Genomic DNA, 26,033 nt, shown 5'->3' with positions numbered 1-26,033 from the left:
CAACACGGAGGTGGAACAATTCATCGAAGCTTCGCCAGGACTTAAGCAGTAGAGTCAAACCATGCAAGACAGCATTAGCTACTTCATATTCACCCATATTACTATATTTATACTTTATCATCTTAAAATCTTCATGTGCAGCCTACAGGACAGAAAAATACACAAGCAACACCAGCAGCAGGTACAGTTCAGCAACCATTTTCTAAAATATTATTAAAGAAAACAGAAATATGAAATCAGTTAAATCAAAGTTAGAGTTTGCATCTGTTTTAGTTTAATGTATTGTTATGTATATGTTAAAAAAAAAGAACAAAAATATATATATTTATTATATATATATATTATATGTTATATATTATCTGTTATAGTACTCTTTGGAAGTAGCTGCAAAAATAAAAACACAAACTCAGAATCAAACACTAAAACAGAACCAAACACTAACACTAGCTTGACTTAGACTTAAATCAACAAATATTAAATTAAAAGAAGGAGGGACAGAAATAAATTAACAAGGAACCCATTATACATCAGTAGCATTAAAAAGCCAATATGGGCCAATATTTTAAAAGGCGGAAGATAAAACAATCATTTCGACAACATCATTCTTGGTTTCCATGCAGGCAGAGAGGAAAAGAGGAACTTTCTTGCAGAGAAATTTCTATGTATGTGTGAGTGTTTCCGTGGTGTTGATCGTTCACTTAGGAGTCTCCTGATATTCTGGAGGTGAATCGTCAAACAGAGGATTTTTCACTTCCATCTCACCGGTCTGGGGACAGAGAGACGTGGCATTAAAAAAAAAAAGAAAACACAACAACAATCAGAAACTATTTTACAGTATTCAGGTGTCAGCGAGCTCACCGGGGCGAGTCCAGGGCACTCGTATACTGTGAAGCCTCCTGCCACTTCTTCCTCATCTGATGTGGCCTCAGTGTCAACACCTTTTTGTTCTGGTTTGTGGCTGAATTACAAACACAAATTTTCAGCTAAAGCAATAAGATAAAAAGATTGGAAGAGACAAGAACAGGAAACTTACTTTCCCATTGATATCATCTGCTGTTTTTGGTGCTGATAGTGATACATCTGAGCACTCTGAGCCAGAGTCTTATCCCCCATCTGGGGACAAAACAGAGAAAGAGGTGTAAATTATGCCCAAACCTAAATGTAGATACATAAACGTTTCTGCAGAAGTGTGAAATGGAATAAACAAAACAAAAACAGGACTTACAGAACTGTTAGCTTTGGTGTTGGGAAGGCTTGGTCCTTTGAAAGCAGGATAATCCACTTTCTCTGCTAGATGCGAGTCTGTACGCAGCCTGTAGGGGGAGTCATGATCAGCCTTTGACTTTAATTAATTCAAATAAGACTCAACATGCACATACTGTCTTTCAAATTACACACATTTAAAGGACAGAAATAGTGGAATTTTACTTTAATAAGGTTTTAGATACATTTTCAATCCCTATAGTTGAAAGTATAGATTAAAATTATAAATTTTTCAATTAACAAAAAATAATTTTCATCCAAACAATTATAATAATAAATTGATTAAATTCAAAATCTGGTTGGAATACATAAAAAGTTTAAACTGAAATTCACTTTTTTTTTCGTGACAATTTGGAATCTCAAAAGAAAATACTAGTGAAAAAAAGAGATCAAGTTTTCAAGCATAGTTGGTTGCAATGTGCATATTTACCAGCAGAAGTCACTAAAATCATTGCCGATGAAAACAGAAGCTTTCATTTTTATATTTAACTTATTGATTGAATGATTGACTTTATTGATCTCACAGTGGAGAAATTTCCCCTCTACATGAGCTCAAATAAGAAGAAGGCATAGGCAAGTGCATGGGATATATAAAGTGTATTTTCACATATTTTATAAAAACAAAATTCTAAATACTTGTGCTAATTAAAAAGATTAAAAATCTACTAGAGAAATTTATATATTAAATCTGTTTAAAACATTAATTAATAAATAAATACAGCTAAATTTAAAATACCTATTATTATTGTATGACTGGATAATTTTATGCAATTGTGCAAAATAAATCACTATAAAAAGAGAATTTTCTTTTGTGCTGTTAGTAAAACATATTGAGCCTTATATTGCTCAAAACAAACATCCAATAGAGCCTCCAGGTCAGGTGAGAAATTTGCATCCATTCATTGTGTGTGCATTCATTTCATACTGAATTTCTCTTTTGTTTGTATTTCAGGATGGTTCAACAATAACGGCTTTTAAGAACAAAAAAATTGAACTTCTTGAAGACTATTTGTGGTGGACAAATAGTTTCTGAGAGGATTTTGACTAAATTCCGTTGCATTCAAGGCGCACATGCTATTTTTATGCATGTGTGCAAATTTTTAGCAAATCTTTAAATTAAAGGTTTTCATAAAATCATTATTATCCTGCTTTATGTCTTCAGTGATAAAAATATGAAAAAAAACAACAAAAAAACGAATAAACTTATAAAGACACTTTTTAAAATTTAATAAAAGAATATAAAGCACCATATAATTTTACAACATCAAGGTTTGCTTTAAGAAACATCCAAACACTATATGTCCAACAGCAGCAAAAACATCCCATCCTGTTTCTGCATTGCTGCCTTTATACTTACTTGACATAACAGACAGAAGCCAAGATCACAGCCACGGTGCCCACAATAACACACAGTGAGATTACAACTGCAGAAAAATAAACAAAGAAGGAGATTTGAGATTCAAAGGTCTGAATACAGGCTTTATAAATTGTTTTGTGTTTGATTCTCCTGCCATTTTATGCTCAAATCTAACTGAGAATTATTGTAATCTATAAAAGGTATTTTTGGCTAAATCTGTCACATAAAAGTGTTTGATTAACGCTACATTAAAACCAGGCTTAATTAACATTATATGCTAGTAAGAGTGAGAAAACGTCACTCACTGACAAAGATGGTGTCATTATCAGGATGGTGCACAATTAAAGGACCATAGCGGCCATCAGCTCCGGTGACCCCAGGCTCAGGTCGAAGCGTGTTAGGAGAGGCGGTTCCAGCGGGGACTGGAACTGCTGTGGTGCTACGTGGGATTTTCCCCGACTGTTGGTCCTGGTTCCGGGATCTCTGTTCAGATGTCCCTGTTCTGCTGTCCTTAGGATCCGAATGGGAAGAACTGGAGGCTGGAGGCAGAAGGTGATAAACAAGAGACCGAATTAACAAAGAGGAAGGAAATTTCCTCAACTGAGGAAACGAGAGTGAAAGAGCAAAGCAAATGTAACTTTGGTGATTTTGATGCTAACTTCTTACCAGTTTTTTGCAGTTGAATTTTAGTTGTTTTAACGTTCGACTCTTCCTGCTTTTCTATAAAGGAGTGAAGGAAATCTATTTCTTCTTCCTGATCAGTGAAGGTCGTCACTTTGCCTAAGCAACAGCAAAACAAAAAGCAAAACAACAGACCCTTCTATTATTACAATACATTAAGGACAGGATATGCTTCAACAAACTGGATGCACATTAATTTGATTTCTTTGGCACTGATGCAGCTCGTGAGATTAAAATATATCAATTGGAAACATAGCTCTGAGTGCTGAGGTCAATAACAACATGAAGGAACGAGATAAATACAACCACATTTACATATTTGGGTCTGGGGCCCCTTCATCCTTGGTCCCCTGAGCAGTTTCAAATCCCAGTGGAAAACTACCACATTATATTCCCATTCCTCCCACCAGTGGAAGGAAACTTACTAATCTTTATATACTTCCAACTTTAACTGTTGTTTATATGTAACGATGAAATCTCTTTACATATTAGTTAGAAATCCAAAATAAAATGTATTTTAACTTTTGCTCAGCAACAGAAAACCAATTAACCAAGTAAATAAATTATGAACTTTAAATCATTCAAGAGGTTTTGATATTTTGGGTCTAATACTAGAGGTTTTTTTTTATCTAGTCATTAATTCAAATATTTTTAGCCATTTTCTATTTACTGTCGATTAGAGTTCATGATCATACATATATTTTTTGTTTATAGTAGTTTCGAGTTGTTAATACAAAAGGTAGTGGATTTATTTCCCTATGGTGATTTTAGATCTTGATACAAACACTTGTCTGTTTATTTATTTTATTGCTTTTTGTTATTCTTTTACAAATTGAAATGAATAATAATCAATTGAAAAATGTCCGTTCATATTGTAGCAAATGGTTGTTTTAATTTCACTGCAGAGGATCAAGCATCATCCTGTCCGATGTACGCTAACATTCACTGGATTTTAGACCAAATAGTGTTTATTTTAGACCACAATAGCGCTACTTGTCATTTTTAAAATATTCATAACAACGTGAAGTAAAATGTATTACGTAAAAAAGAAAACACAAAAAGGTTATACCAATATAACTTTAGATAACAGTTGAGCTTTCGTTTATCTGAGACTGAATATTTACCAAATAATATTAAACTGTTACATATTTAAAAATAAAAACAAGCAAACACAACAGCTTGACAACAAATCACCAACATGGGAGTGGCTTGGAGCTCATCTGCCTGGCTGTGTATTTCCTGGACTCACACCGAGCCTGGTTCTGCTGGAGGTTTCTTCCTGTTAAAAGTAAGTTTTTCCTCTCCACTGTCGCTACAACCATGCTTAGTGTGAGGGATTGCATTCGAGTCAATGAGTTGATGCAATCAACTGGTTTTCCTTATATAGAATACTTTTAATCAGTTTGACTGTATGATCTGGTGAACTGTAAAGTGCCTTGAGATGACATGTATTGTGAATTGGCACGATATAAATAAACTGAAAAAACCGAACAAGAAGCAGGAAGCTCTCTGTTAAGAAGCTGTGAATTTGAGCATCAGCTACTGAACAATGTGGCTGAGGGTGACCATCATCTTTAATCACCTCCTCTGTGTCTAATCAGGAGCTACACCGATCCTTGATTTATCGGATTACAAGATTATCTAGATTTATCCTAACATGGAAAATTCAGCTAAATAGACACTCTGAGAACCCAAACATATGGCTTTAAGCATGCATACATGAATGCACAGGTGGTTTCAGGATCTTCCGTTTAAAATGACAGTCAGGGAGTGTGCCTGTATGTGTTGTTTGTTTGAGTAGCTGGTTAAAAAAAGGCAGACAATACTAAACTGTTGTTAACAGCCCTTAGGGCCAGACAGCGAATCACATTCCTGTGGGACAGCTCCAGGCTCCAGGGCGACCGGGGTCCACAGTGTGTGTGTGGCCAGGGGAAGGAGCACTGCAGGGGGCCCCTAGAGCAATCAGCCAAACCTTGGCCTCACTGGGCTTCTCCTGCTGCAGTCTCAATAGACCCCAGAGCCTGCTGGTAATGGAGGTCATCAAAGACTTATTTCCCTCCATAAAGCTTCAAGTGTAAAAATTATTAGCAGAAACAATGGCGAAGGGGAAAGACGTAAAGTTAGAACATAAAAACCCCAAAATCTGTTTGGATTTTTAGAATAAAGTTTCAGAAAGATGCTCCTTTTTTGGAAGTAAAAGGGGGAGTAATCGATCAAGTAACAAATAGATACACCTAGATGACGGTGGCGATTATACAGAGATACTTTCCCTCCAAAAGGCTGGCCATCTGGCTGAGTTAATGTGTATGATATGACATACCAGCACTTTCACTGACTTCTTTGTTTTTTCCTCCCCCCCACTAATGGCCATTTAGTACCCTGCATGGCAGGTGTCTGGAGGCGGGATGTGCCATCTGTACTTTGCAGGTGGCTGGGAGCGCCAACTGTGCCTGTGTGCTCGCAGCAGAACGTGTGGCCCTGCAGGTTGAACTATAATGAGGTTGTTGATGCTTTGAATGCTTTTAAAATAACAAAGTGGCTGTGCGAAGCTCTCAACTAAGCACTGGTTGTGTGTAAGCATGCACATCGGCCTGATAATGACCTATAGCCAATAGAGAGGAGTCCAGGGGTGGCAGGTAGGTACATCAAACAAACAGGAGGGTTGTGGGTTAAACACATGTAAGCCTTTTCAGTTTACCACTTAAAAAACACTCCAATTTCCACCTAAACACAAGACTATACACACAGACACTGCATTTACACAACTTCTATTGAGATATACAAACATTTACGACTCGCAGCCAACAACAATATATCCTCATGTCATTATAAAGAAAACATGCACTCATCAGTATTTACTGGCAGAACTAATTTTGACCATTTTTCTGCAAAAAAAAAAAACTATTAAAAGTGAAAAAAAAAACATGCTGTTATAGGTTTCTGAAACCTACAGAAAATTAAGTAATTACAAGCCTGTCCCGAATATAAAACAAAGTATAAGCCTTTAAACTTAAAAAAAAAAAATGCATTGAGGTAAATGGTGTTAGGTAACACATTATAGAACTTTTATTAATTTGACTTATAATAAGAATATTTTAAGCGAATATAATTAAAAATTCTTTAACAGATTTAATAGGTGCATCTGTACCTCATATATTGACAATATTTAACACATAAATATCTTATTATAATGCTTTGAAATAAGACTTTTGTAATATTGTGGTCGTAATCTCTCTCTAAGTCAGACAATCTGATATAAATGAAGCGGAATGTTCTAGCATCTTCCCGCCTATCAGACATTAATTAAGGCTGAACTGTGTTACTCTTTCAGGTACCATGACATCTTTACAGCTTTATTTCCTCATGCATGTCTCATAAAATGTAAAATAAGCAACACAAATACTGTGGTAAATATTTAAAATACAGCTTTATCAAATAAATACCTACTTATATTATAAATATTTCTTAAAAGCTCGATAGTTTTAGTTCAGTGTAAAGTTTTCTGTTTAGGTGGGAATGTGAGTGTGTTTCGAGTGGAAGATGGTCAGATGAAAATCAATTCAAAATTAACAAAAAAATTAAGCCAATCATTTATTTTTATTAGCAAAAAGAAAGAATAGTTGCGTTTCACTCTGCATCACCCCTCTCTATTCCCTTTGGTGTTTTGCTGCCACCTGGTGGGAATATAGGGAACAAGCAATTTTTGTTATGTTTTTTTTCTTTGGGTTATTTGCTGGATTTTACCACAACAGAATGGTACTGGTTGATTTGTAAAAAAAATATTAAAGGTTGTACATCAAAACCATTTAAACCAAAAACAAAACATATACTTCTAAATATTGGGATATATATCAGTTGTTTATTTATGCTCGTGTTGATGAATAGCTACTAACATACCAAAGTTTAGCTCCTAAAAAAGTTAAAGTAGAAGTACAGAGATGAAAACTAAAATAAAAGATAATAGAAATATTATTTCCATGTCAGGTCCCACGCAATTATGGTGAAAGGAGTGACTTAATAGTTATCAAGTAGTTTCTGACACTGTGCACAAATAGGATAAGCTACAGAAGGCCATTGCTAGAGAAACGGGCTGTTTACAGAGCATTGTATCAGATGACTGGAAGTTTGATGGAAGGAAAACAGTGATGGATAACAGGTGCACAAATTACATGAATGGCTGCAGCCTTAGGGTGATTGTGATGAAAAATCCATCCATATTACGCAAGAAATGTTTAAACCTACAGCAAAACAAAAGAAATTGAGACATTTTTTAAACTGGCTAATTCAGGAAAATTACTTTCAGTGGTATGTGATCAGTGGTTCAGAGAAAATTAAGGCCCTTTATTCAGAAGAAAGTGCAGAAAAGCACAGATTTGGATGAGATTAAAGCATCCAATTAGTGATTTATTTTTGGTTGTGTTATCTGCTGGCGTCGGTCCACACTTTTTTATAAAATAAAATTTTCATGAAGATCCTAATTTTCTTTTCATCCGGTAGTATTCATTACCTGCACAAGTCCAACTTTTCAGTGTATTTCACACTCATTTGGATGTATCTTTACCCTATTTCCAGTTTCTCTGCAGAAAATGTCTACAAAACCATGAAGTTAAATAGAAATGAAACCTACGTTTACTCCTTAATGTATTTTAGGTTTAAAGTGAAAAAGTGGCGCACCATATAATGAAATGTGCTACTTGGCAGAAGAGAGTGCCATACATCTATTTTAGTGTCCCACATGCTGAATAAAGCTAGGCTAAGCTGAGTGCACAGCTCTGCATGAATGAATGCAATCCAATAGCTTAACCAGCCTAAAAGCTACTGTTTTACAAAATTACTACACCTTTCTGGAAAAACCAAGAGTGAAAGGATGGATAGATGGATGGATTAATGAATGGATGGATTGATCATTACAAAGATTCAGTAGGAGTCCTGATCAAATCCTTAACTTAATATCAATACCTTCTATAGGCAGCCTCAGGGAAACTAACGAGACAACACAAATTAAATGACTGAATGAATCAAACAAACAAAAACAAAAAAAGAAAAGAAAAAAAACACACATTACATGACTGGAATAAATTTCCTAACTCAGAAAACAAGCAAAAACAGATATCAGCAAAGGCCTAAAAGTCTTGCACTTCTGCACCTTTCTTTTACTTTCTTCACTGAACCCTAGAGACAGTTGTCGTTAGGAGGTGCTAATGAAATGAACTTGGCACTTTCCTTTTGACACAATACCTGCTGGAAATGTAGCCTGTTAACAGCAGCAATTCCCAACTGTGCAAAAGTGTAAATGAAAACCTAATCACATGGAATGATCATTGTTAAATTTAAAAATAGTGAAGCGGATCAACGAAAAAAAAAAAAGAACTTAAGACAAAAATATCTATGTGTAATGTGTCTTCTTAGGCTGAATACAGGGCTGGTTTTCATTGAATTGTATAAAACTATAGCTATATGATCTGGAGTAAAATAAAACTGTTCTTTTTTTTTTTTGATCTAGTGTTAAACAACTCCAGTTGAATGTTGACTGATATTGGTTATCACTCCTAACATTCATCAGGCAAAGTTAAATAAGAACATAAAACATTCAGCATGATAGAGATAAAGGGTAAAAATGACACAAAGGTTCTTTTTAAAAGATCTGAAACCCACTTTGTGCACACCCTGCATTTAGCTGAACGCAATACACCCACTTTTAAAGAATAACTCCTCTGTCCCTGTGTTTGTGCTTTTAACCAAAGGACAAGGCTTTGAGGCATATTGTCTGTTGACTAATGGCAGTGAACGCCTCCATGTCAAACATAGGCAGCTCCCGCTCACAAAGCAAGCTCTGCCTACCTGTTCACCTACTGTGCACGCTAATAATCTCTCTACTGATGAAGCTAAATATGAGCACAAAAAAAATCTTCAAAGGAGAATATTCCTCCTTTCTTCCAACAGCAAAGGCAAAATATGGAGAAGTGATTAAAAAAAAAAAAGGTCAAGTGGCATCTAACTGGAATCTAACTAATCTAACATAGATATTTCATTTATTTTCTATTTCCTCTGATTTATTTTGAAATATTATTTTGCAAACTGACATTTGTACACTTCTCTTTTTAATGCCAAATACTTTTTTACAGTAAATGTGTAAATATTCCTTAAAGAATTGATGATTTCTATATAGAGGACAGCCAAAGAATGTGATGAACGGAATTGCTGGATAAAAACCTTTAGATGTTGGGATAGGCAGTAAAATAGCAGACCCTGTTGTCTTCTCACATACCCACTTGGAACTGGAACTTCACCAGACTTTCTCATAGCCCCTTGGGATCTCTACAGTCTGTTTTGGTTAAGGGATTGAAGATCATGTTTTAATGAACTTTATTTAGCTGTTTTGACAACATGAATGCATGAAACAACTGAAACTGAGTGAAATTAAGCACAATTATATATATATATATATATATATATATATATATATATATATATATATAGACTTTTTATGTAAGTTTTTACTGAACAATATCATTGAAATAGCTTTTTCATTTGATCATTTAGGATTAAACATCGTTTGATGGGGAGACTGACATCTCAGTAGCTCATCACTGATGCATCTATAAGGCTGTAGCCTATTTTCCTTTATTTACTTTGGGTCTGAAGTTTACGCCCTGTTTCGGCGGATGTGACGTCACGCCTGTCCATGTTAAATAGGTCCAACCGAGAAAACAATTGAAGCTTTATATTTAAGATGGATTTTGCGGATATTGAGAAGCGACCGGTATCCAGTTCAACTAGACACCAATGGTGACAGCACTTAAGTAAAAAAAATAAAAAGGAAAAACTGTAAAAAAAAAAACTCAGGACAAGCAGAAGATTGCTGCAGTTCTACGTTTTGGCCAAAGGTGGCAGTATCTTTAGAAAACTCTGTAATGTCTCTTTAAATGCTATTTGGTTATATAATAAAATTGTATAATTAATTAATACAAATTATTCAAAATTAATATTATCTCAGTAGATGTATTTAATGATTTGGGGATAAACTAATTTACTAAACTCTAGCGTCCTTGCTGCAACTCTAGAAAAACAAAACTGTAGGGCCTTTTGGCCTGGAAGACTAACATAGCTTGCCAAAGGCAAATAGCAGCATCTGTAAAGACCATACATACGCATTATTAGGACTGGAGGAACCTCTTATTTAGAGACAAAATGTAAGTCTTTAGAGTTTTCTGTGTAATTTCTGTGTTTTCTGTGCTCTTGAACATGAATCTTGGAGTTTTAACTTACAGGTGTGTGTGAAAGGATTAAGATCATAGTTCAGCAATGTTCAGATATTTGTGTTGCTCAAGATGGAAATTCAATTAGATACATGGGAACAAAAATATTGAATGCTACCTCCATTCTGAAGGTTTTGTTTTTGACACTATATTTAACTAAATTGTATTTTATTAATAAACGTAATGAAACCTAATATCCTTAACTAGTAATTGATTAATTTGTTAATGATCTGTATTTTTCTCAATGAATTAACTCATGTATATTTTTGTTGTCAAATCTATCATAAACAGCTCTGTCTTAAAGGTGTGTCCTCTCTGGCATTAAGCTCAGCCTTAGATGAATCCATCCGGCACCTTACCTTATCGGACCTGCAGTTCTGAAGATTTTGACCTAACCTCAGTGGACAGAGCCTCCCTGCAACATTTTTTATAGCTAGCATCAGACTATAACATACATAGCTGCTCTCATCTTAGCACAAGTATTGAAGTTTTAGTTTTTCCTCTCTTTAGTTTTTAGAAACTTGATCTAAATCTTTTAAACCTGATATTGCTGAAAGACTAAAGAATGTTAAGGTAAAAAAAAGCAACACAGATGCATTTCTACCAAGCAGATCCAGATTCCAACTGATTTACTTTAGAGATAAAACTATAAAACCTGCTTTCATAAAACAAATATCATTATCAGAAAAGAGATCTTATTCCTTAAGCTTCTACACTGGCAGAATTCAACTACCGCAGACAGATATATTGCATTGCTATACAGCAGAATATTATTTACTTTTTCTCAGAAAAGGGAAATCTTTAGATCTGTGTATGATGAAATATTTTCAAATAAGCTTTTTTTTTTTTTTTTTTTAATCTCTGGTTATGGATTAGTTGATTTTCTTTATTTTAAAATGAGTTTTGCAATTAATTTTATCAGAAGTAAATCAAATGGTAAAATCTGATATAATGGTTTGGATTCTGAGGGATTAAAGCTGCGTGCCGGCAGTACTTATAGAGGTCTGACAAAATAAATTCCAGGAATTTGTCTGATAACAACCCGCCTGAGAAGCTAGGGAACATCCTGTGTTTCTGGCTGTGTCTCGATGGATGATGAGCAGCATCCTGGATCAGATGCACGGCTTTTTAATTTAGCTGCTGCATGCTTCAAAACACAGTGACAGAAGTTTTCATTCTGTGATTCAACCTTTCAATAACCCTGCATGAACATTAGCTCCAATTTTTCAGGCAGTGACTAAAGCTGCCACGTCAGCAGCTGGCCTGAAGCTCTTTCTTATTTTCTGACTCCTTAAAAGGCCTGAGATGCATCTAACAAAGCAAATACAGATCATTCTGTGACACTATGAGTAACTGGAGGAACGTGTGAGGAGTTAAACTGTTTAGAACCTACTTTCTGGATCTGATTGTTAAGTGTGAAAACAGGAGTCCATTTTTCTGTGTGGATCAGTGTGTTTGGTCATCTCCGTTGGCTTTGTGTAACCACTAGGTACAGTCCACAGGAAAATACATTTTCTGCATCATGAAAACCTGTTCTCTTGCAAATCCAACATTTATTTTTCTTTCTGAGCGGATTCTTCTCTTTTAATTAAGTCAAGTTTCTGCTGGATCCTCTCCTGCGGCTAAAACCCCATCCAATTTATTAATGCTGTGAATGCCTAACGCCTCCCACCGACATGAATACATATTTATACCAAGGCGAGCCACTTTACTTTAATATACTAAAGACATCTTCCTTTCCTTTCAGTGTTTTTCTTAAGAAGCAGCACACGCTGCCATAGAAATCAGAAATATGAGCTTGGTAACTTCATTGAAGGATATTAGATTCAGGGATGAAGATGAAGGGCAAAAGAGTAGAGAGAGGAGCATGTTATCGCAGTGATTAAGCTTGCCAGTGTGGGGGCGGTTCATATATGTGAGTGCGTGTTGCAAACACAGCAGGGGCAGAGCCGGATTAAAGCTGAAAATGCTCCATAGCTGTGAGAGGCATCAATTGGAGAAACGGAGGGAAAGCAAAAACCACACAGAGAAATGAAGTGACACGGCTAGAGCTCAACAAAGAATCAAGCGCAGACTAATTTTATAGATATTCACTTAAATGCTTAAAAATGGGCGACCATTGTTTAGCTTTATCAAGTACCTGTCCTAAAAAAAGATCAAGCTATAAGGTTGGAGTATTCAGACAGAGGGATCTTTAAGCAGTCCTTCATGCTTTTATATTAGTATTATACGTATTATTATTTATTTTATCACACAAATATGTCTCTATGATTGTTGATATATTTGATTGTAAAAACACTGTTTACTAGAGAAATGTGCCTGAGTGTAAGCCCCTCCTCCGTCTCTGATTGTCTGTGTTGTTGCTGAACCTCGTTCCTATTCTGATATTCTCCTCTGGGTGGACTGGGGTAATGCATCCAGTTGATTGATACATTTTTAAGTATAATTTTTTTCTTTACACCACTGTAATATTTGCTGCTATTTAGTAACATGAATATTTGGGAATATTTGAAGTTGGAAAACTTATATTCTAAGAAAAGAATGAATAGCTTGGCAGCAAAATGGAGTTACACTGACTTTAGTGGGGTTTCATCATACTTTTGTTTTGCTCACAGCTTCCACTGTGTAGTGCAGCAGGTGTTTTCTTATTCTGTTTACGGTTTCCTTTTAGGTATTTCAAAATGGGTAAATATTTACCTCATTAACAATAAATGCATCCATCCATACTGTAATATTCTCCCATGGGAGTTAGGTTTGATTGGGTATCATATACGGTGGTTGGTTTTCTGCTCAAAAAACACATGGAAAATCTCTTGAAAAGTATTCCTCAAAGAGATGTACGGTTGCCTGCTGGTAACTGTTAACTGATAACTGTTGCAACGGAGCTCCTCTGGTGTAGGCTAACAAACAAACTAGCCGTCTCTGCCGGGAGGACAGGCAAGCTGCTGGACTACCTTTCCCTGTTTATGACAGAACAGCAAAATAAACATTACTTCTATTCTTAATTAACTTACCTGTTCAGCAGTAAGGCTCCAGCCTCCATGTTCATTCAATTCCCTCATGAACTGTCTGGAAATTGGTAAAATCTACGCCAATGTAGCCTCATGTTTTCTGTCTATAACCTCTTTTTTTTTTCTTGGTTACCTTCCCTTCCTTCTACCCAAAGAGTATTATCAACCCAGAACAAGTTTATCCTCTTTTGGCAACTGTAATCAAAATTGGAGACACAAAATCCTGTTCTAGGATTTCGAAATGCTTTAATTTAGTCATATACTGTCCCTTTAATATAAAAATAATATATTCAATCATATCTATCTGTAACTAATACAAACAACATAATGCACCAGAGTGCTTTTTTTTTATTTCTTATTGCGGTATAAGAAAATGAAAATGCATTAATTCTTTCACCATAAACAGATTTTTATTGTGAGTGTGACCAAAAGACAGATATTCTGGAGCTCACTCTCACTTCCCCTTATCTATTTATTTATGGATGTGGATGAAGAAATTAAAAATACTACTCCTATATTTCAGCTGCAATGTGCCATTTAAATGCATGAAATGTGGATTGCATAGGTTTTTTTTTCGTTCATACCATTTTTATGGCGCCTCATCAGAACACAGCGTCCGTTATCGTTCTCTCGATAGGGGGAGAGGCAGGAGCCGCAGTGAGACGAGCCGACCTGGCAGTGGTGGCGTCTTTGCTGGGCACAGTCTAACGGTGAAGGGCATCTATTGTGAGCTGAGGGACAGATACAAACAACAAAAAACCAAAACTGTTAATGATTGCACAGAAGATGAGAAAAACGTGTTTCTGTGTGGAATGACGTGAACTAAAAATCCTTTGAATAAGAAGTGATTCAGCTCTGTAAGTCACTCATTTCTTGTTCGTGGGCGTCTTTTATCTAAGAATTAAAAGAAAAAAATCTCACCTTGAAGAAATTGCATGCTGATGAAGCTTTGGTGTGTTTTATCAAAGACTTTTCAGCTTTGTGTCTAAAGAGTAAATTCACCAGAAAGGACCACAACAGAAAACCGAAAAAAAGCCTCCCCACTGCACAGTGTTGTGATCATGACCCTCCTCTAGGCTTAATCAGGTCAGACCCAAATAAAGACTGATGTTCTCGCTATCGGCTCAGATAATCACTTGGCCTCATTACTGTCTATTTGAAAGAATTTAATTCAGATGCATGCACAAACACACACAGATGTCAGAACCAGAGGATGTGATAAGGTCAGAGCAGGTGTGTTTGGCAGCGGAAGGCAGGCAGAGACTGATAATGAGCACAGCGGGGTTGTGTGGTGGGCCCAGTTAAAGGTGAACAGCACAGCAAGTGCAGATGTAGTCATAACAGATACAGTATGCGGTGATATAAGCAGGACGGACAGAAGGGGAGGCCAGTGTTCTGCAGCCTTTTGTTGGACCCGACACGTCCCTCTGCAGTCAGGTTCTAATCAGGCACTGAAGACTTTGCTTGCATCTCTGAAGAGTGCTTTGGAGATTTCACTTTACCTCCATTAGCATACATTTATCTTTACATAATGGCGAGATTAACTGAAGTCCTTTTATTTCTACTCTGAAAGATTACTGGTTGTGACTCCTGGCAAATCTAGAACAGTTTATTCTTACAGCCATTTCCTGCCTTACTTGTACTGCTCATTTTCCCACCAGTCCCTTCTTGAAAAATATCTGTTAAGTGATAAACACTTGATTTTTGATATAATTGAGAAATTAGGGTAAAAATGTATCAAATGCTTTAGCTATTAATGTGAAATTGCATAGTAAAACAGCAACAAAAATACACACTTTGATTCACAACATGCATATAACCGCTGGTTCTGGAGCAGCAAGTGGCTGTTAGACACTCAACAATTGCTCTTTATCACTTCTGCGAAAAATTATGAGAAGCCAGATAATCTTCTGATGAAAGATATAATAAAAATACTGGTTAGTATCCAGGTTACAACTTTCTCCAGTGACTTTTTTCAAAAAGCATTGACTCTAAATATAATGGTAATATATAATTATCTTTTTTAAATGGAAAAATGTTGTTTTATTTCAAAGTAATTTTCAACAATTTCAGCAACCCTTTGAACATGTGTTAATTCGTATTATTTCCAAGTTTTTTTTTCTTCATTTTAAAATCTAAAATTTGAAATTGCAAAAAGATTAGTTAAAAGGGAGAATTATGTCTTTGGTAGATATATATTATATATTAGTAATATTTTCCTTTAAGAAATAAAAAAAAAAAGTCATGTAAATTTTGTGGAGCTTTATTAGCTGAACTAAGGTGAAAAATGACTCTAGTGTAAAGGTTGCAGAGCCATGGCCTAAACTGTCTTTAATTGGTCAGTTGTCTGTTAAAATAAGATTTCAGTGCAATCTCAGCCAGTGTCTAATTTTTATTGCTTAAGATAAGTAGATCCAAAGTGATAGTAGGACCATCTTACCGCTGCGCCACCTGCACACCCCAAAACACATTATTTGTTGGTCATGCAGTTGTATTTCTATTTGAGGGAAACTGAGGAATGAAGAACATTCATGCTAAAAAAAACCTCAGACAACAGAACAGAAACCTGAACCATTTGATCATCTGCTCGGCAGCAGCAAAACTGTCAGATATTATATATAACATCGTCCTTGGACGACCTGCCTGAGGAACAGGTGGCAGATGTGCAATCTGAGAAATCTCTTTTGGGTCAGATAACAAAAAAAAAAAAAAAAACACATTATGACAGTAGGAAACAAGGAAACTGATTTATGATGCTGTGGGCCTACAGGAATAATGTCAGACTTAAAATCATTTTTGCACTTTTTTAAATAACAGGGTATTTTGAATAAACATATGATAGAGAACTGAAAGCAGTATAATGACCTCAGAGATAAGGCCAAATAAAGGCAGAAATGGTGAACTAGACACTAAATCTTCCTTCACAGACCTATAGTTTATAGAAAATGTGTTAGATGGGCTGATGGAATAAAAATATAAGAAGATCAAGGCCTCAGGATGATCCAGAGAGATAAAACGTTATTCCATCTTACATAACTGTAGCTGGCATCTTTATAAATTTCATGACAATAAAATAAAAACTCCTAGGCTTCGAATGATTGTCCCCAACATAAATGTCAAACGCTGTACTTGCCCTGTCATTCTCCTGGCCTTTTTCTTGAGCATGTTTGCATAAAGCTTTGATGACCGTTAAGGTTAAACCGAACTAATGATCGATTTTGTTGCCTGAACAAAATCATGAAACAGCTAAAACCTCTAATCTATGAAAATATCCATCATCACAAAGTCTCTCTATGAAAACAATTGTTATAAAAAAAAAATAAATATCAACTTTGCTGAAACTTAATATGCAGCGAGAATCTCAACACTTCTGGTCAGAACTCCATGTGTTATTCATGTGGGAAGCAGATAATTTTCCTCCAAAGACACATTTAATCAGGAACACAGAAACAAGCCAAACTGTGAGGCTTTCCAACAGAGAAAAAGAAAACAAGAGTGACGCTGGGGTGCATTTTAAAACATTTAGATCTCTGTAAACGCAGGAAGGGGGTCATTTACATTCAAAAACCGGGTAGAAGTATTTATTTACCAGCACAAGTAATTAAAAAGTCAAAGAAATGTGTGCCTCCCAAATTCAGACATCTCAATAAATGGCACAAAAAATACCACAAAACGATTAAGTGAGAGGATGAGACATCATATAAAGTAACTCTTTAATGCAGATCAGGACGTACGGTCTCAGGTTAGTCACAAGAGTGAGAGCAAATTGCATAACGCAAGGACTCAGAAATTAGTCCTTGGATTTAAGTGGAAAAAAAACAACTTTGCTAACCATCTGCTGCTGTTTCCAGGCTTTGCGCTCAGCAGAAGCTTAGCCAGGAAAAAAATAAAAAATATGAGAGCAAAACAGAAGCATACATTCTCCCAAAGCTCTCAGACCAACACATACATGCAAGCATGTTTATTTTGGCTCATTTGAGCTGTTCCCTAGATAAATAAGATAAATGACATAATATTCACCTATGTGTGCTCATGATTTTGGTGAGCAGATTCTTTCTTTTTTTAAAGGAAAAGTAGGAAACACACCCATTGTTTGCAGTTCCTGACTCAGATAGCAGACAGGAAGTAAGCCAAGCACTCTAAATCAAGTGGAAACATTAAAGAGCTCAGCTTCGTTGCCCTGCACTTAATATAACCAGTGAGTGTATTTCCACTTGGCAGAATGATAAAGGGCTTTAGAGGACATGTTTGTACATTTGTGTTGAGCTTTTGGAGGTTCTACTTCAGTCTCCAATTACTAAAATCAAACAAATGTTTGACCGGCCCATTTCAAAGTGTTTGTTTTCATTAGCCTCAGCTGAGGCAAAACCTCCACTGCACACCTGTATACGTAGGAGTTTTGCTTTAGGCATTGAACATACATGCATATTTTATTATTTTTTAAATACAGGGTAAATTGTGGTTTTCCCCACAGATCAGTACAGAGTCACTATCCATCCATCATATATTCCATCACGGTGTTGGTGAGGCCGGCGCCTATCTCTGGCAGTCTATGGGTGAGAGGTGGGGTAAACCTTGGACAGGTCGCCATTCTGTCAAACCAAGAACTTTCTTGCTGCAAGGCAGCTGTACTACAAACTGTAACACCCCCACCCCCTGTACAGTCCCAGTACTGAGTCGCCATTTTAAATTTTTTTTTCCTACATGCTGCATCTTGCTCAACTTTTCCAGGTGCATGTCACTCTATGCAGATGAGCTTTTACTGTAAATCTTAATAAAATCTGCTGAATTCAACGGTTTTGCAAATCTTTCAATTTGAGATCAAATGTCAAAACAGAAAAAAAATTTCCTTCCATTAGACAAGAATTTCTGGTCACCCACACATCACTGAGTCTCGTCATGCTAAACAGGGCTTTCTGTCAATGACGCTATTGCTGAAGCACAACCTCATGTTACGAATGGGTTAAAATGCTGTGGTATGATGAAGTTCCACAAAACATATCAAAAGGTTAAATTAAAACTATTCTGCCAAAAGATGAGTCAATCAAAATCTCCCCAATGATTAACTTGCCCTGAATTACGTAATTGGTTCAGGGCAAGTTGGTATCGATAGTTAATCTTTTACTAGAATTGCAAAAAAATATATATAATAATAAACAGTAGACATCTGTAAGGAAGCAAACTTTTTTGCCACAGTGCTGTATTTCCCTTAAAGTTACGGAAAACGGAAAACATACCTTACAATGATTTCACACCCAAGGTAGGTGCTAAACCAAAGGGTTTTTTTTGTCTTTGTTTTGCTGCAAAGTATTCTTAGACACACTAAGATTCTCAGTGCTTTGAAATAAACTTTGCAAGATTATACCTAAACAAAGCCTTTATCATTATCATTAATGTTCATAATCATTATATTCAAATATGTAAAGTTAAGTTCAGGTTGATTTCCAACAATGTGAGGAAACCATCATGATCATTCTAACATGATAAACTGTAATAGACGTGAGCAAGGAATGAAAGCATGCAACAAATGTTTACACACATAGATAGATTTCTTTGTTCTGCCAAACCAGTTTCTACTGCTGGGAAATTATCTATGAACTTTCCGATTCATCAGAGCCAAATTTATCCACACACACACACCTACAATGAAAAAAAATAATAAAAAAAAGAAAGAAATGTACTGTCATAGGAATAAAAAAAATGTCTGATTTAAAAAATAAAAAAAATTCTCATAAAACTTTGGAAAGTCCCAAACTTTATTTAAACAACTACAGTATATAAACGGAAACTGTTTATGTCAGTGCTGTTTGGATACAAGTGTGAAATAGTGGTTTCTGATCTAATGCAATGGACTCCTACGCTTTAGATCTCTGGCGGAAAGTGGTGCATGACTTTGCACCTGTTGAGCTCATTTTGAGCAGGCTCATACATACAAACGGCCTCCCAGGAAAGGCAGAGGCAGGAAGTGAAACAATATTTCTAAAAGCAGACAGAGGTGAAGGTAAGAAGGAAGTGCGAAAAGAAAAACAAAGTTAAAGATATCTGCTGCTGTGAAGGAATGCAAGTTGGCAGAAGAATGACGAGAAACCAGATGCCTTCAGGCCTCGTCTGCTTTTTGTCATTCTTAGTCTGTGATTGTGCCATTCATTTTAAGGTTACCTATCATGTCAGCTAATTAGGACTCTAAGCAGATAGACAATGCAGAATTAATAACAATGAAGTTAAGCACTCTTTACCACAGCAAACACAGTTCATATCTAGCCGGAATGCTAGATGGTTATAAGATATCCTGGAAATTTTAAAACCTTATATAGCGAAATGCTTCTCTAACCCATGATAGTCAGACCAAAAAAGGACGCAGTACTGCTTCAGTCACGGATATCTTACTCTTTATTTAGAGACTGGTAAATATGACGCCGGTTTTCTTGGTAAGGATGTGGCTACACGTAGTATATATGCAAAAAAAACTGGAGCACCGAAACCTGCTGATACAGAGCTTCCCCGTTTCTGAGTTTTAAGACCACAACGGGATGGAGGCGCGGTTTAAGAAGTCGGCTTTCTCATTTCTTAGGTCTCACCTCAAAGAAATAATAAAGAAAACGGGGACAAAATGTCTAGAGAAGGAACGGGTAGAGGGCTGGTTTGGGGAACCACCTTTAAACCTTGGCTGTCTGCTGCTTTTTTTTAAAGAGTTTCAATTGAAAAAACTGCAAAGGAGACAATGAGATAATTCAATACCACTGAAGAAATCTTCTGGCTAATTTAATGGCCGCAGCGGGAACCATTGTAGTCAGGTTCTATGAGGCTGCCAATGTCAAACCCCAAAAAACACAAAAAGCAGAGAAACAGTGGCATTTTAAAACTGGATCAGCCACTTTTTTATATTTAGCCTGTTGACTTACCGTACTTCCTGAAAAGTCAGATTTCTCATAAACCGATTCCTTTCAGCAGCTCCCTTTTTCTAGTGTGCCATAGTTAATTATTACCACTTGCTTTAGTTTTTCTGCTAGATGTCCTTCCTGATCCCATTGAAATTCAAACCCCAGTCCCTTCTATAATATATATAATAAAATATATTAATAAGAAAAAATATATTTGTGTTAATCTCTATCCTAAAGTGATCTAGAATTACTTCATTGGAGTGGGTGTAAAGCAAAACAACCAGACTCTTTGCACATTTTTTAAATAAAAAAATCGCAATTTCATTGTTTGGTTAATAAAGTGATTAGTTCCTCATTCCAGAGTATTTATACTTCATAGTTTCAGGTTGATTCCAGATTACCGTAACCTTTTTTTTTTTTTTTAAAGGGGTTTATGAATAGCATTAGATACCTTAAATAACAGGTATGTGATCGAGAATCTGTTCCTCCATTTTTTAAATAAATGTACTTATAAATGTACTTATTTAATTTTTTATTCATTGCTCACTTCCAATTCTATACTCACTACTTTAACTATTACAGGCTAGAGAAGAAGGATAAAATCAGTGTCAGTTCATCGTGAGGTGGACAACAACAATTCAGCACACCCGGATGGGTTGGAGGGGAAGAGATCACCAGCCATGAGGAAGTGAGCAAGAAAAACAAGCTGTGCACTGAAGGGAAGATGACTTGGAGGGTGGAGAGACAACATTCAGTTTGCATGAACACAAAATATAAAATATTTTGTAACAGAAAGAATGTGAGAGGCGAAATCATGTTTTGTTTCGTTTTTTTCTTTAAGGCAAATTCTCCAATTTAAATTCTCCATCGCTATTGGGTATCAGTCTCTTAGGGCTGGTCATCTCTTCTTTTCTCCCTTCTAGAATATAAATTTTTGTTATATTGTATAAGTATATATTGTTAAAACACTTTACAATACAGTATTTTATGGTTTATCTTTTAATTTTTCCCTATTATGTTATTCTTATACATTTTCCTAAGGTCCACATTTGTGTGACCATTCTTTTCAATAATCTTTTGCTGCTATAAACACCAGCATTTCCGTACTGTGGGACAATAAATAGATTTTTTTATTATATTCTAAAATAAAGACAACTGGCTATAGGTTGTTTTATGTACATCTGCATTGAGGATATTTTGACAGTGATTTAACAAGAAAGGTTTCCAATGCCTAAAATATGCATGCATGTACATTTTTACTAACTCTCCAGGGTTTAAATGTCTGCCAGTGCTCTCTCTTGACCTTTCCTAGTTTTTAATACATGAAACAAATTACTGCTGTGCCTGCAGGACAGAGAAGGTGAATGAAGACCCTGTGAGGAGAAAGCGACTGTGTATGCAAACAGGAGACTGCGTGTGACACTTAAGGATGTGACTCGTTAAAGCTTAATCCTGGTGAGAGAAAAAGGCCACGGGCAGAGGCTCACTGAGTAATAAGCTCCCTGATCTGAAGTGGGCTGTGGAATAACAAACGTGGCAGCACAACAACAATTGGTCTTAGTCAGAATTTTGAGGAGAAGGTGTTCTCTAACACTTGACACAGTGGGGATGATCTCAAAAATACACGTTTTTGAGAAAAAAGACAAAAACAAAACAGAGTGAGCTTGTAGGATAAAAATACCTGCATGCTTTTATCAATCTGCTACTTAAAGAATTTAATAAAGATAGTTCATGAAGGCAATTGCCTGAATGGGGGTTTTGGATAACTTCCACATCCAGATCTCAGCGTTCAGGAAGATCTTAATGGCATATTAATACTTAATGATAATAATAATAATTGAACTTTTTTGATCTCACATTGGAAAAAAAATTACGTCTGCATTTAATCCATCCCCTTGGGAGCAGTGGGCTGCCATTGTGCGCCCCCCAGGGAGCAGTGTGGGGTTAAGGGTCTTACTCAGGAACCGAGAGTGGCAGTCTGTGGGAATGGGACTCGAATTCAGAACCTGAGCTTCCCAAGCTCTATATGCAAAAACCACTAGGCTGCCACTGATAGGTCAGTGTTTTACTGAATCAACTGCAGAGACCTGAAACCATTGAGTGGGATTTTCTTTTTGCTTAAGTATGTTTACTAACTGCACTGCTGTGGATCCTACACAGCTTTTCTTTGCTGCGATTTCACAGTGAAATGGTGGGAGAATGAGCGTTCCCGACAGCTCCTGTGATTTCCACACAACATATGCGAACAATAGCCCACATACTGCAGCTCTGCCGCTCGCTGTTATGAGCAGGCTGCGTTCAACTGCAACAGTTGTCACGGTGAAAACAAATCAAAGCCTCTGACTGCAGACAAGGCCAAGCATATTTTCTGCACAAGAAAAGGCAACAAGACCCTCAATCCTGCAGCTTTTTGCTTCCAGAAAACATCCTTCCTTGTCCTGCACCTCTAAAAGTATTCAAACAGTTTTTTATTTTTACTTTCTAATATTAGCCCCCATAGCAAATACAAAATGTCATGTATTTCATTAAATCCCATGTGGATTAATACAATTTCACAGAGCATTATTTCAGGGCTGAAACAATTAACCAGATTAATCATTTATAATTGAATATTGAAATAATATCAACTAATTTAGTAATCGACTAATCATTAACTGAAGGATAGAGACTCATAATGGTGCCTTTACGTGACTGCAACTCACTTAGAGCAGTAATTATATCAAAATTATGAAAAAAGAAATATAAATATTTTTGCATTAAAGATTAAAAGAAACAACAATAAAAAAAAACTTTTTCTTCTTTAAATATGTTTTATCCAGAACTCCTCTAGTGGAAAAGTTTTAGTTTCACCTGGTTTAACTACAAGAAAACTCTTCTTTAAGGAAGCTTTTGCAATCCGATTATTAATCAATTAATCTAAGAACAAAGTCGACAGATTAATCGATTTGCAAAATAATCGTTAGTTGCCTACATTATTTAATCCACCACTCGATACAGGTTATGAACACCGCACAGCCCCCTGAACATACCATTCCTAAAGTGAAACATGGTGGTGGCAGCACCATGCTGTGGGAATGTGTTTCTTCAGCAAACACAAGAAAGATGATTTGAAGAAATGCTCAACTAAGAACGCAGAAGGCTTGAAACAGGGAAGGAGGTTGGAACGATTAACTTTAAACGTTGAGCCAGAGTTATGATGGAATGGCCTAGTCAAAGTCTTCATCTGTGCAGAAAAACTTTTACCTGTTATGTGGCATAACCTGGCAATAACTGCTGACTGATTCTTTCGACCCACTTACATTATTCTTGAGTCTATGTGTGTAAAGCTGGTGGGGAAATAATCCAATTAACTAGCAGATATTATTACTGAAAAACAAATTGATGTTGCTTTATGTTTGTTTGAAAAGATAGAACGGTGTCAATATATTAGCAAACCCCTTGTACAATGATTTATATTTGCTGCTTTATTATTAAAGTGGTGGGATGTGAAATGTATTTTCCAGTGGACAGCTCAGTAATGCTGCATTAATTAAATTAACTACAGTCTCCAGTTTCTGCATTTGTTTAAGTCGGTCATATATAAACAAACATCATCACAGAAAAATCTAATTAAGTCAGAGCAGAACCAGAAGAAAACGGTCAAATATCAGAGTCGAGATGTAAACTGCAGATATCATGAGTGAAAATGTGTCTAAAATGGTAAAAAAAAAAAAAAAAAAAAAAAAAGAGAGAAGTACATTGTGGTCTCTTCTTTCATCTTTTACATCATTTCACCTTCATGTCCTTCCGACCTCAGTGGTTTCCATCAAACAGTTACGGCTGCTTCAAATAGAGGTAAATTCACCACAGCCTTTGTCATTGCCACGTCACCAAATGCTCAGTGCTAATGCCGATCGTGTCTGGGGGGGGTTTCTGTGAGTCTGATAAAGGCTAAAGATTAAATGTGACGGTCCAGCTGTTGCTTTTCCCATCATTTTTTTTTTTTTAACAGGCTGAGAAGTAGATTAACTTCCCTGTCTGTGTAAACATCGAGCTGTTCCATTTTATATATACCCTGAAGCAAATTGCGTTAATAAATCCCATGGTGGCTGACAAGTCTGTCAACATACAGCCCAGAAAGCACAATCGAAAATAAACTTATGGATATTTAAATTTTCTCACAGCTCAAGGGGAATGATCTGATTAAGTATAAAATAAAAAATAAAAAAATCACAGAGCAGCATTGCAGTTACTTTATTTCACAGGGTTAAAATAATTATCTATAAAATCACAGAGACAGTCTTAGATGGTTTGGGGCACCAGTTAAGTTCAACAGGCATAACAGCATCACTGACCACCCCTCACTTTATATATTCATTTATTTTTTCTTCATTTTTGTTTGGTAATCAATATGGTTTATTGTTAGCCAACAGAATTCAACTAAAAGCATAACAGAATCTTTTTGAATAGATCTTTAGTCACTTTAAATGTTCTTAAATAAAAAGCTCAGTTTAAACCTTTTTAAATATATACTTAAAAGGTGTGTATATATATATATATATATATATATATATATATATATATTTTCTTTTTTTTTTTTTTTTTTTTATATATATATATTTTCTTTTGTTTTCTTTTGTTTTTACTATGGACCTCTTTTGTGTCTGAAATAAAGATTGATTGATTGATTGATTGATATATCCTTTAGAATAATTTGTAAAAAGCCTTCCTGAAATTAGATGGAAAACAGAGTAAAGCTCTTAATTAAGAATTATTTTTCTCCTAACTAAATATCTAAATACTCTGGAGGCATTAAATGATTCTTTATCTGCAATTGGTCAGTTGCTTAAAGAAAAAAAAAAGATTTTAAGTAATTTAACAACTAAATGTCTCAGTAAAACTAAACTCTACCTATTTGGATTCAAATTCTTTTGGCAACAGGAGTCAGAAACCTCATATGTTCCTGTAGCTGACCCAATTAAATCACATAACTAATTCAGTATAAATTAGATTTTCTGTTAATATCTGCTTACAAGGAAACTGATTAAAGTGACAAGGGAGGGAATACTCATTTCCCGTATGCTCTTATCTGTAAGCAGCGGTTTAACCTGTCCATTACATAACAAACGACTACAATAAATGTTCATTAATTAAAACAATGCATCATCTATGTTATATTAAAATGGCTGAGGTTGTGTTCCACTATAAATAGTCACATTCTTACTGGTAACAGGTGATCTAGCAGCTGTTGGTTACTTTAGGGCAATTTCTGCTCAGTTTTAGGTTTCATTTAATGTTTGTATTTACCTGGGAAGCTGGCGCTGACAGGGATGAAGCTCAGCAGCAGCAGAAACAGCAGCGGAGCGGCGGAGAGCAGCAGCATAGAGGCCCGCTGCAGGTGGCCGCACCGCGGACTGGAGCGCAGCAGCATCCTGGGGGTCTTCTGCTTGACGGAGGTCCGGAGAATGTTGCAGTCAGTCCCCCATCACTCTTATTTCAGTCTCTGTCTGCTTCGCTTGTTTTTTTTCTTGCGTGTTTATAGACAGAGGCAGTAAGCAGAGCGCAGTTTGATCCACACGCACGGACTGCGCTGCGTAATCCT

The 26,033-nt window shown here is 36.0% G+C and overlaps 1 protein-coding gene across 1 annotated transcript; it reads right to left on the bottom strand.

The window, feature by feature from the left end:
* Positions 1-341: 341 nt before the first annotated feature.
* Positions 342-26,033, bottom strand: LOC107088691 (neural proliferation differentiation and control protein 1-like). The gene is made up of 9 exons (XM_015381012.1): positions 25,739-26,033; positions 14,156-14,302; positions 3,287-3,400; positions 2,926-3,159; positions 2,621-2,687; positions 1,226-1,313; positions 1,034-1,113; positions 859-958; positions 342-766 (listed from the first exon to the last, which is right to left on the bottom strand). Exons 1-9 carry the CDS (start codon positions 25,860-25,862, stop codon positions 695-697), a joined length of 1,026 nt encoding a protein of 341 aa, XP_015236498.1. The 5' UTR covers positions 25,863-26,033; the 3' UTR covers positions 342-694.

This window comes from Cyprinodon variegatus, unplaced genomic scaffold, assembly GCF_000732505.1.
Source record: "Cyprinodon variegatus isolate N-32 unplaced genomic scaffold, C_variegatus-1.0 Scaffold227, whole genome shotgun sequence".
Taxonomy (NCBI): domain Eukaryota; kingdom Metazoa; phylum Chordata; class Actinopteri; order Cyprinodontiformes; family Cyprinodontidae; genus Cyprinodon; species Cyprinodon variegatus.
The sequence above is the reverse complement of the archived record's forward strand: the minus strand, read 5'-3'. Positions and strand labels throughout refer to the sequence as shown.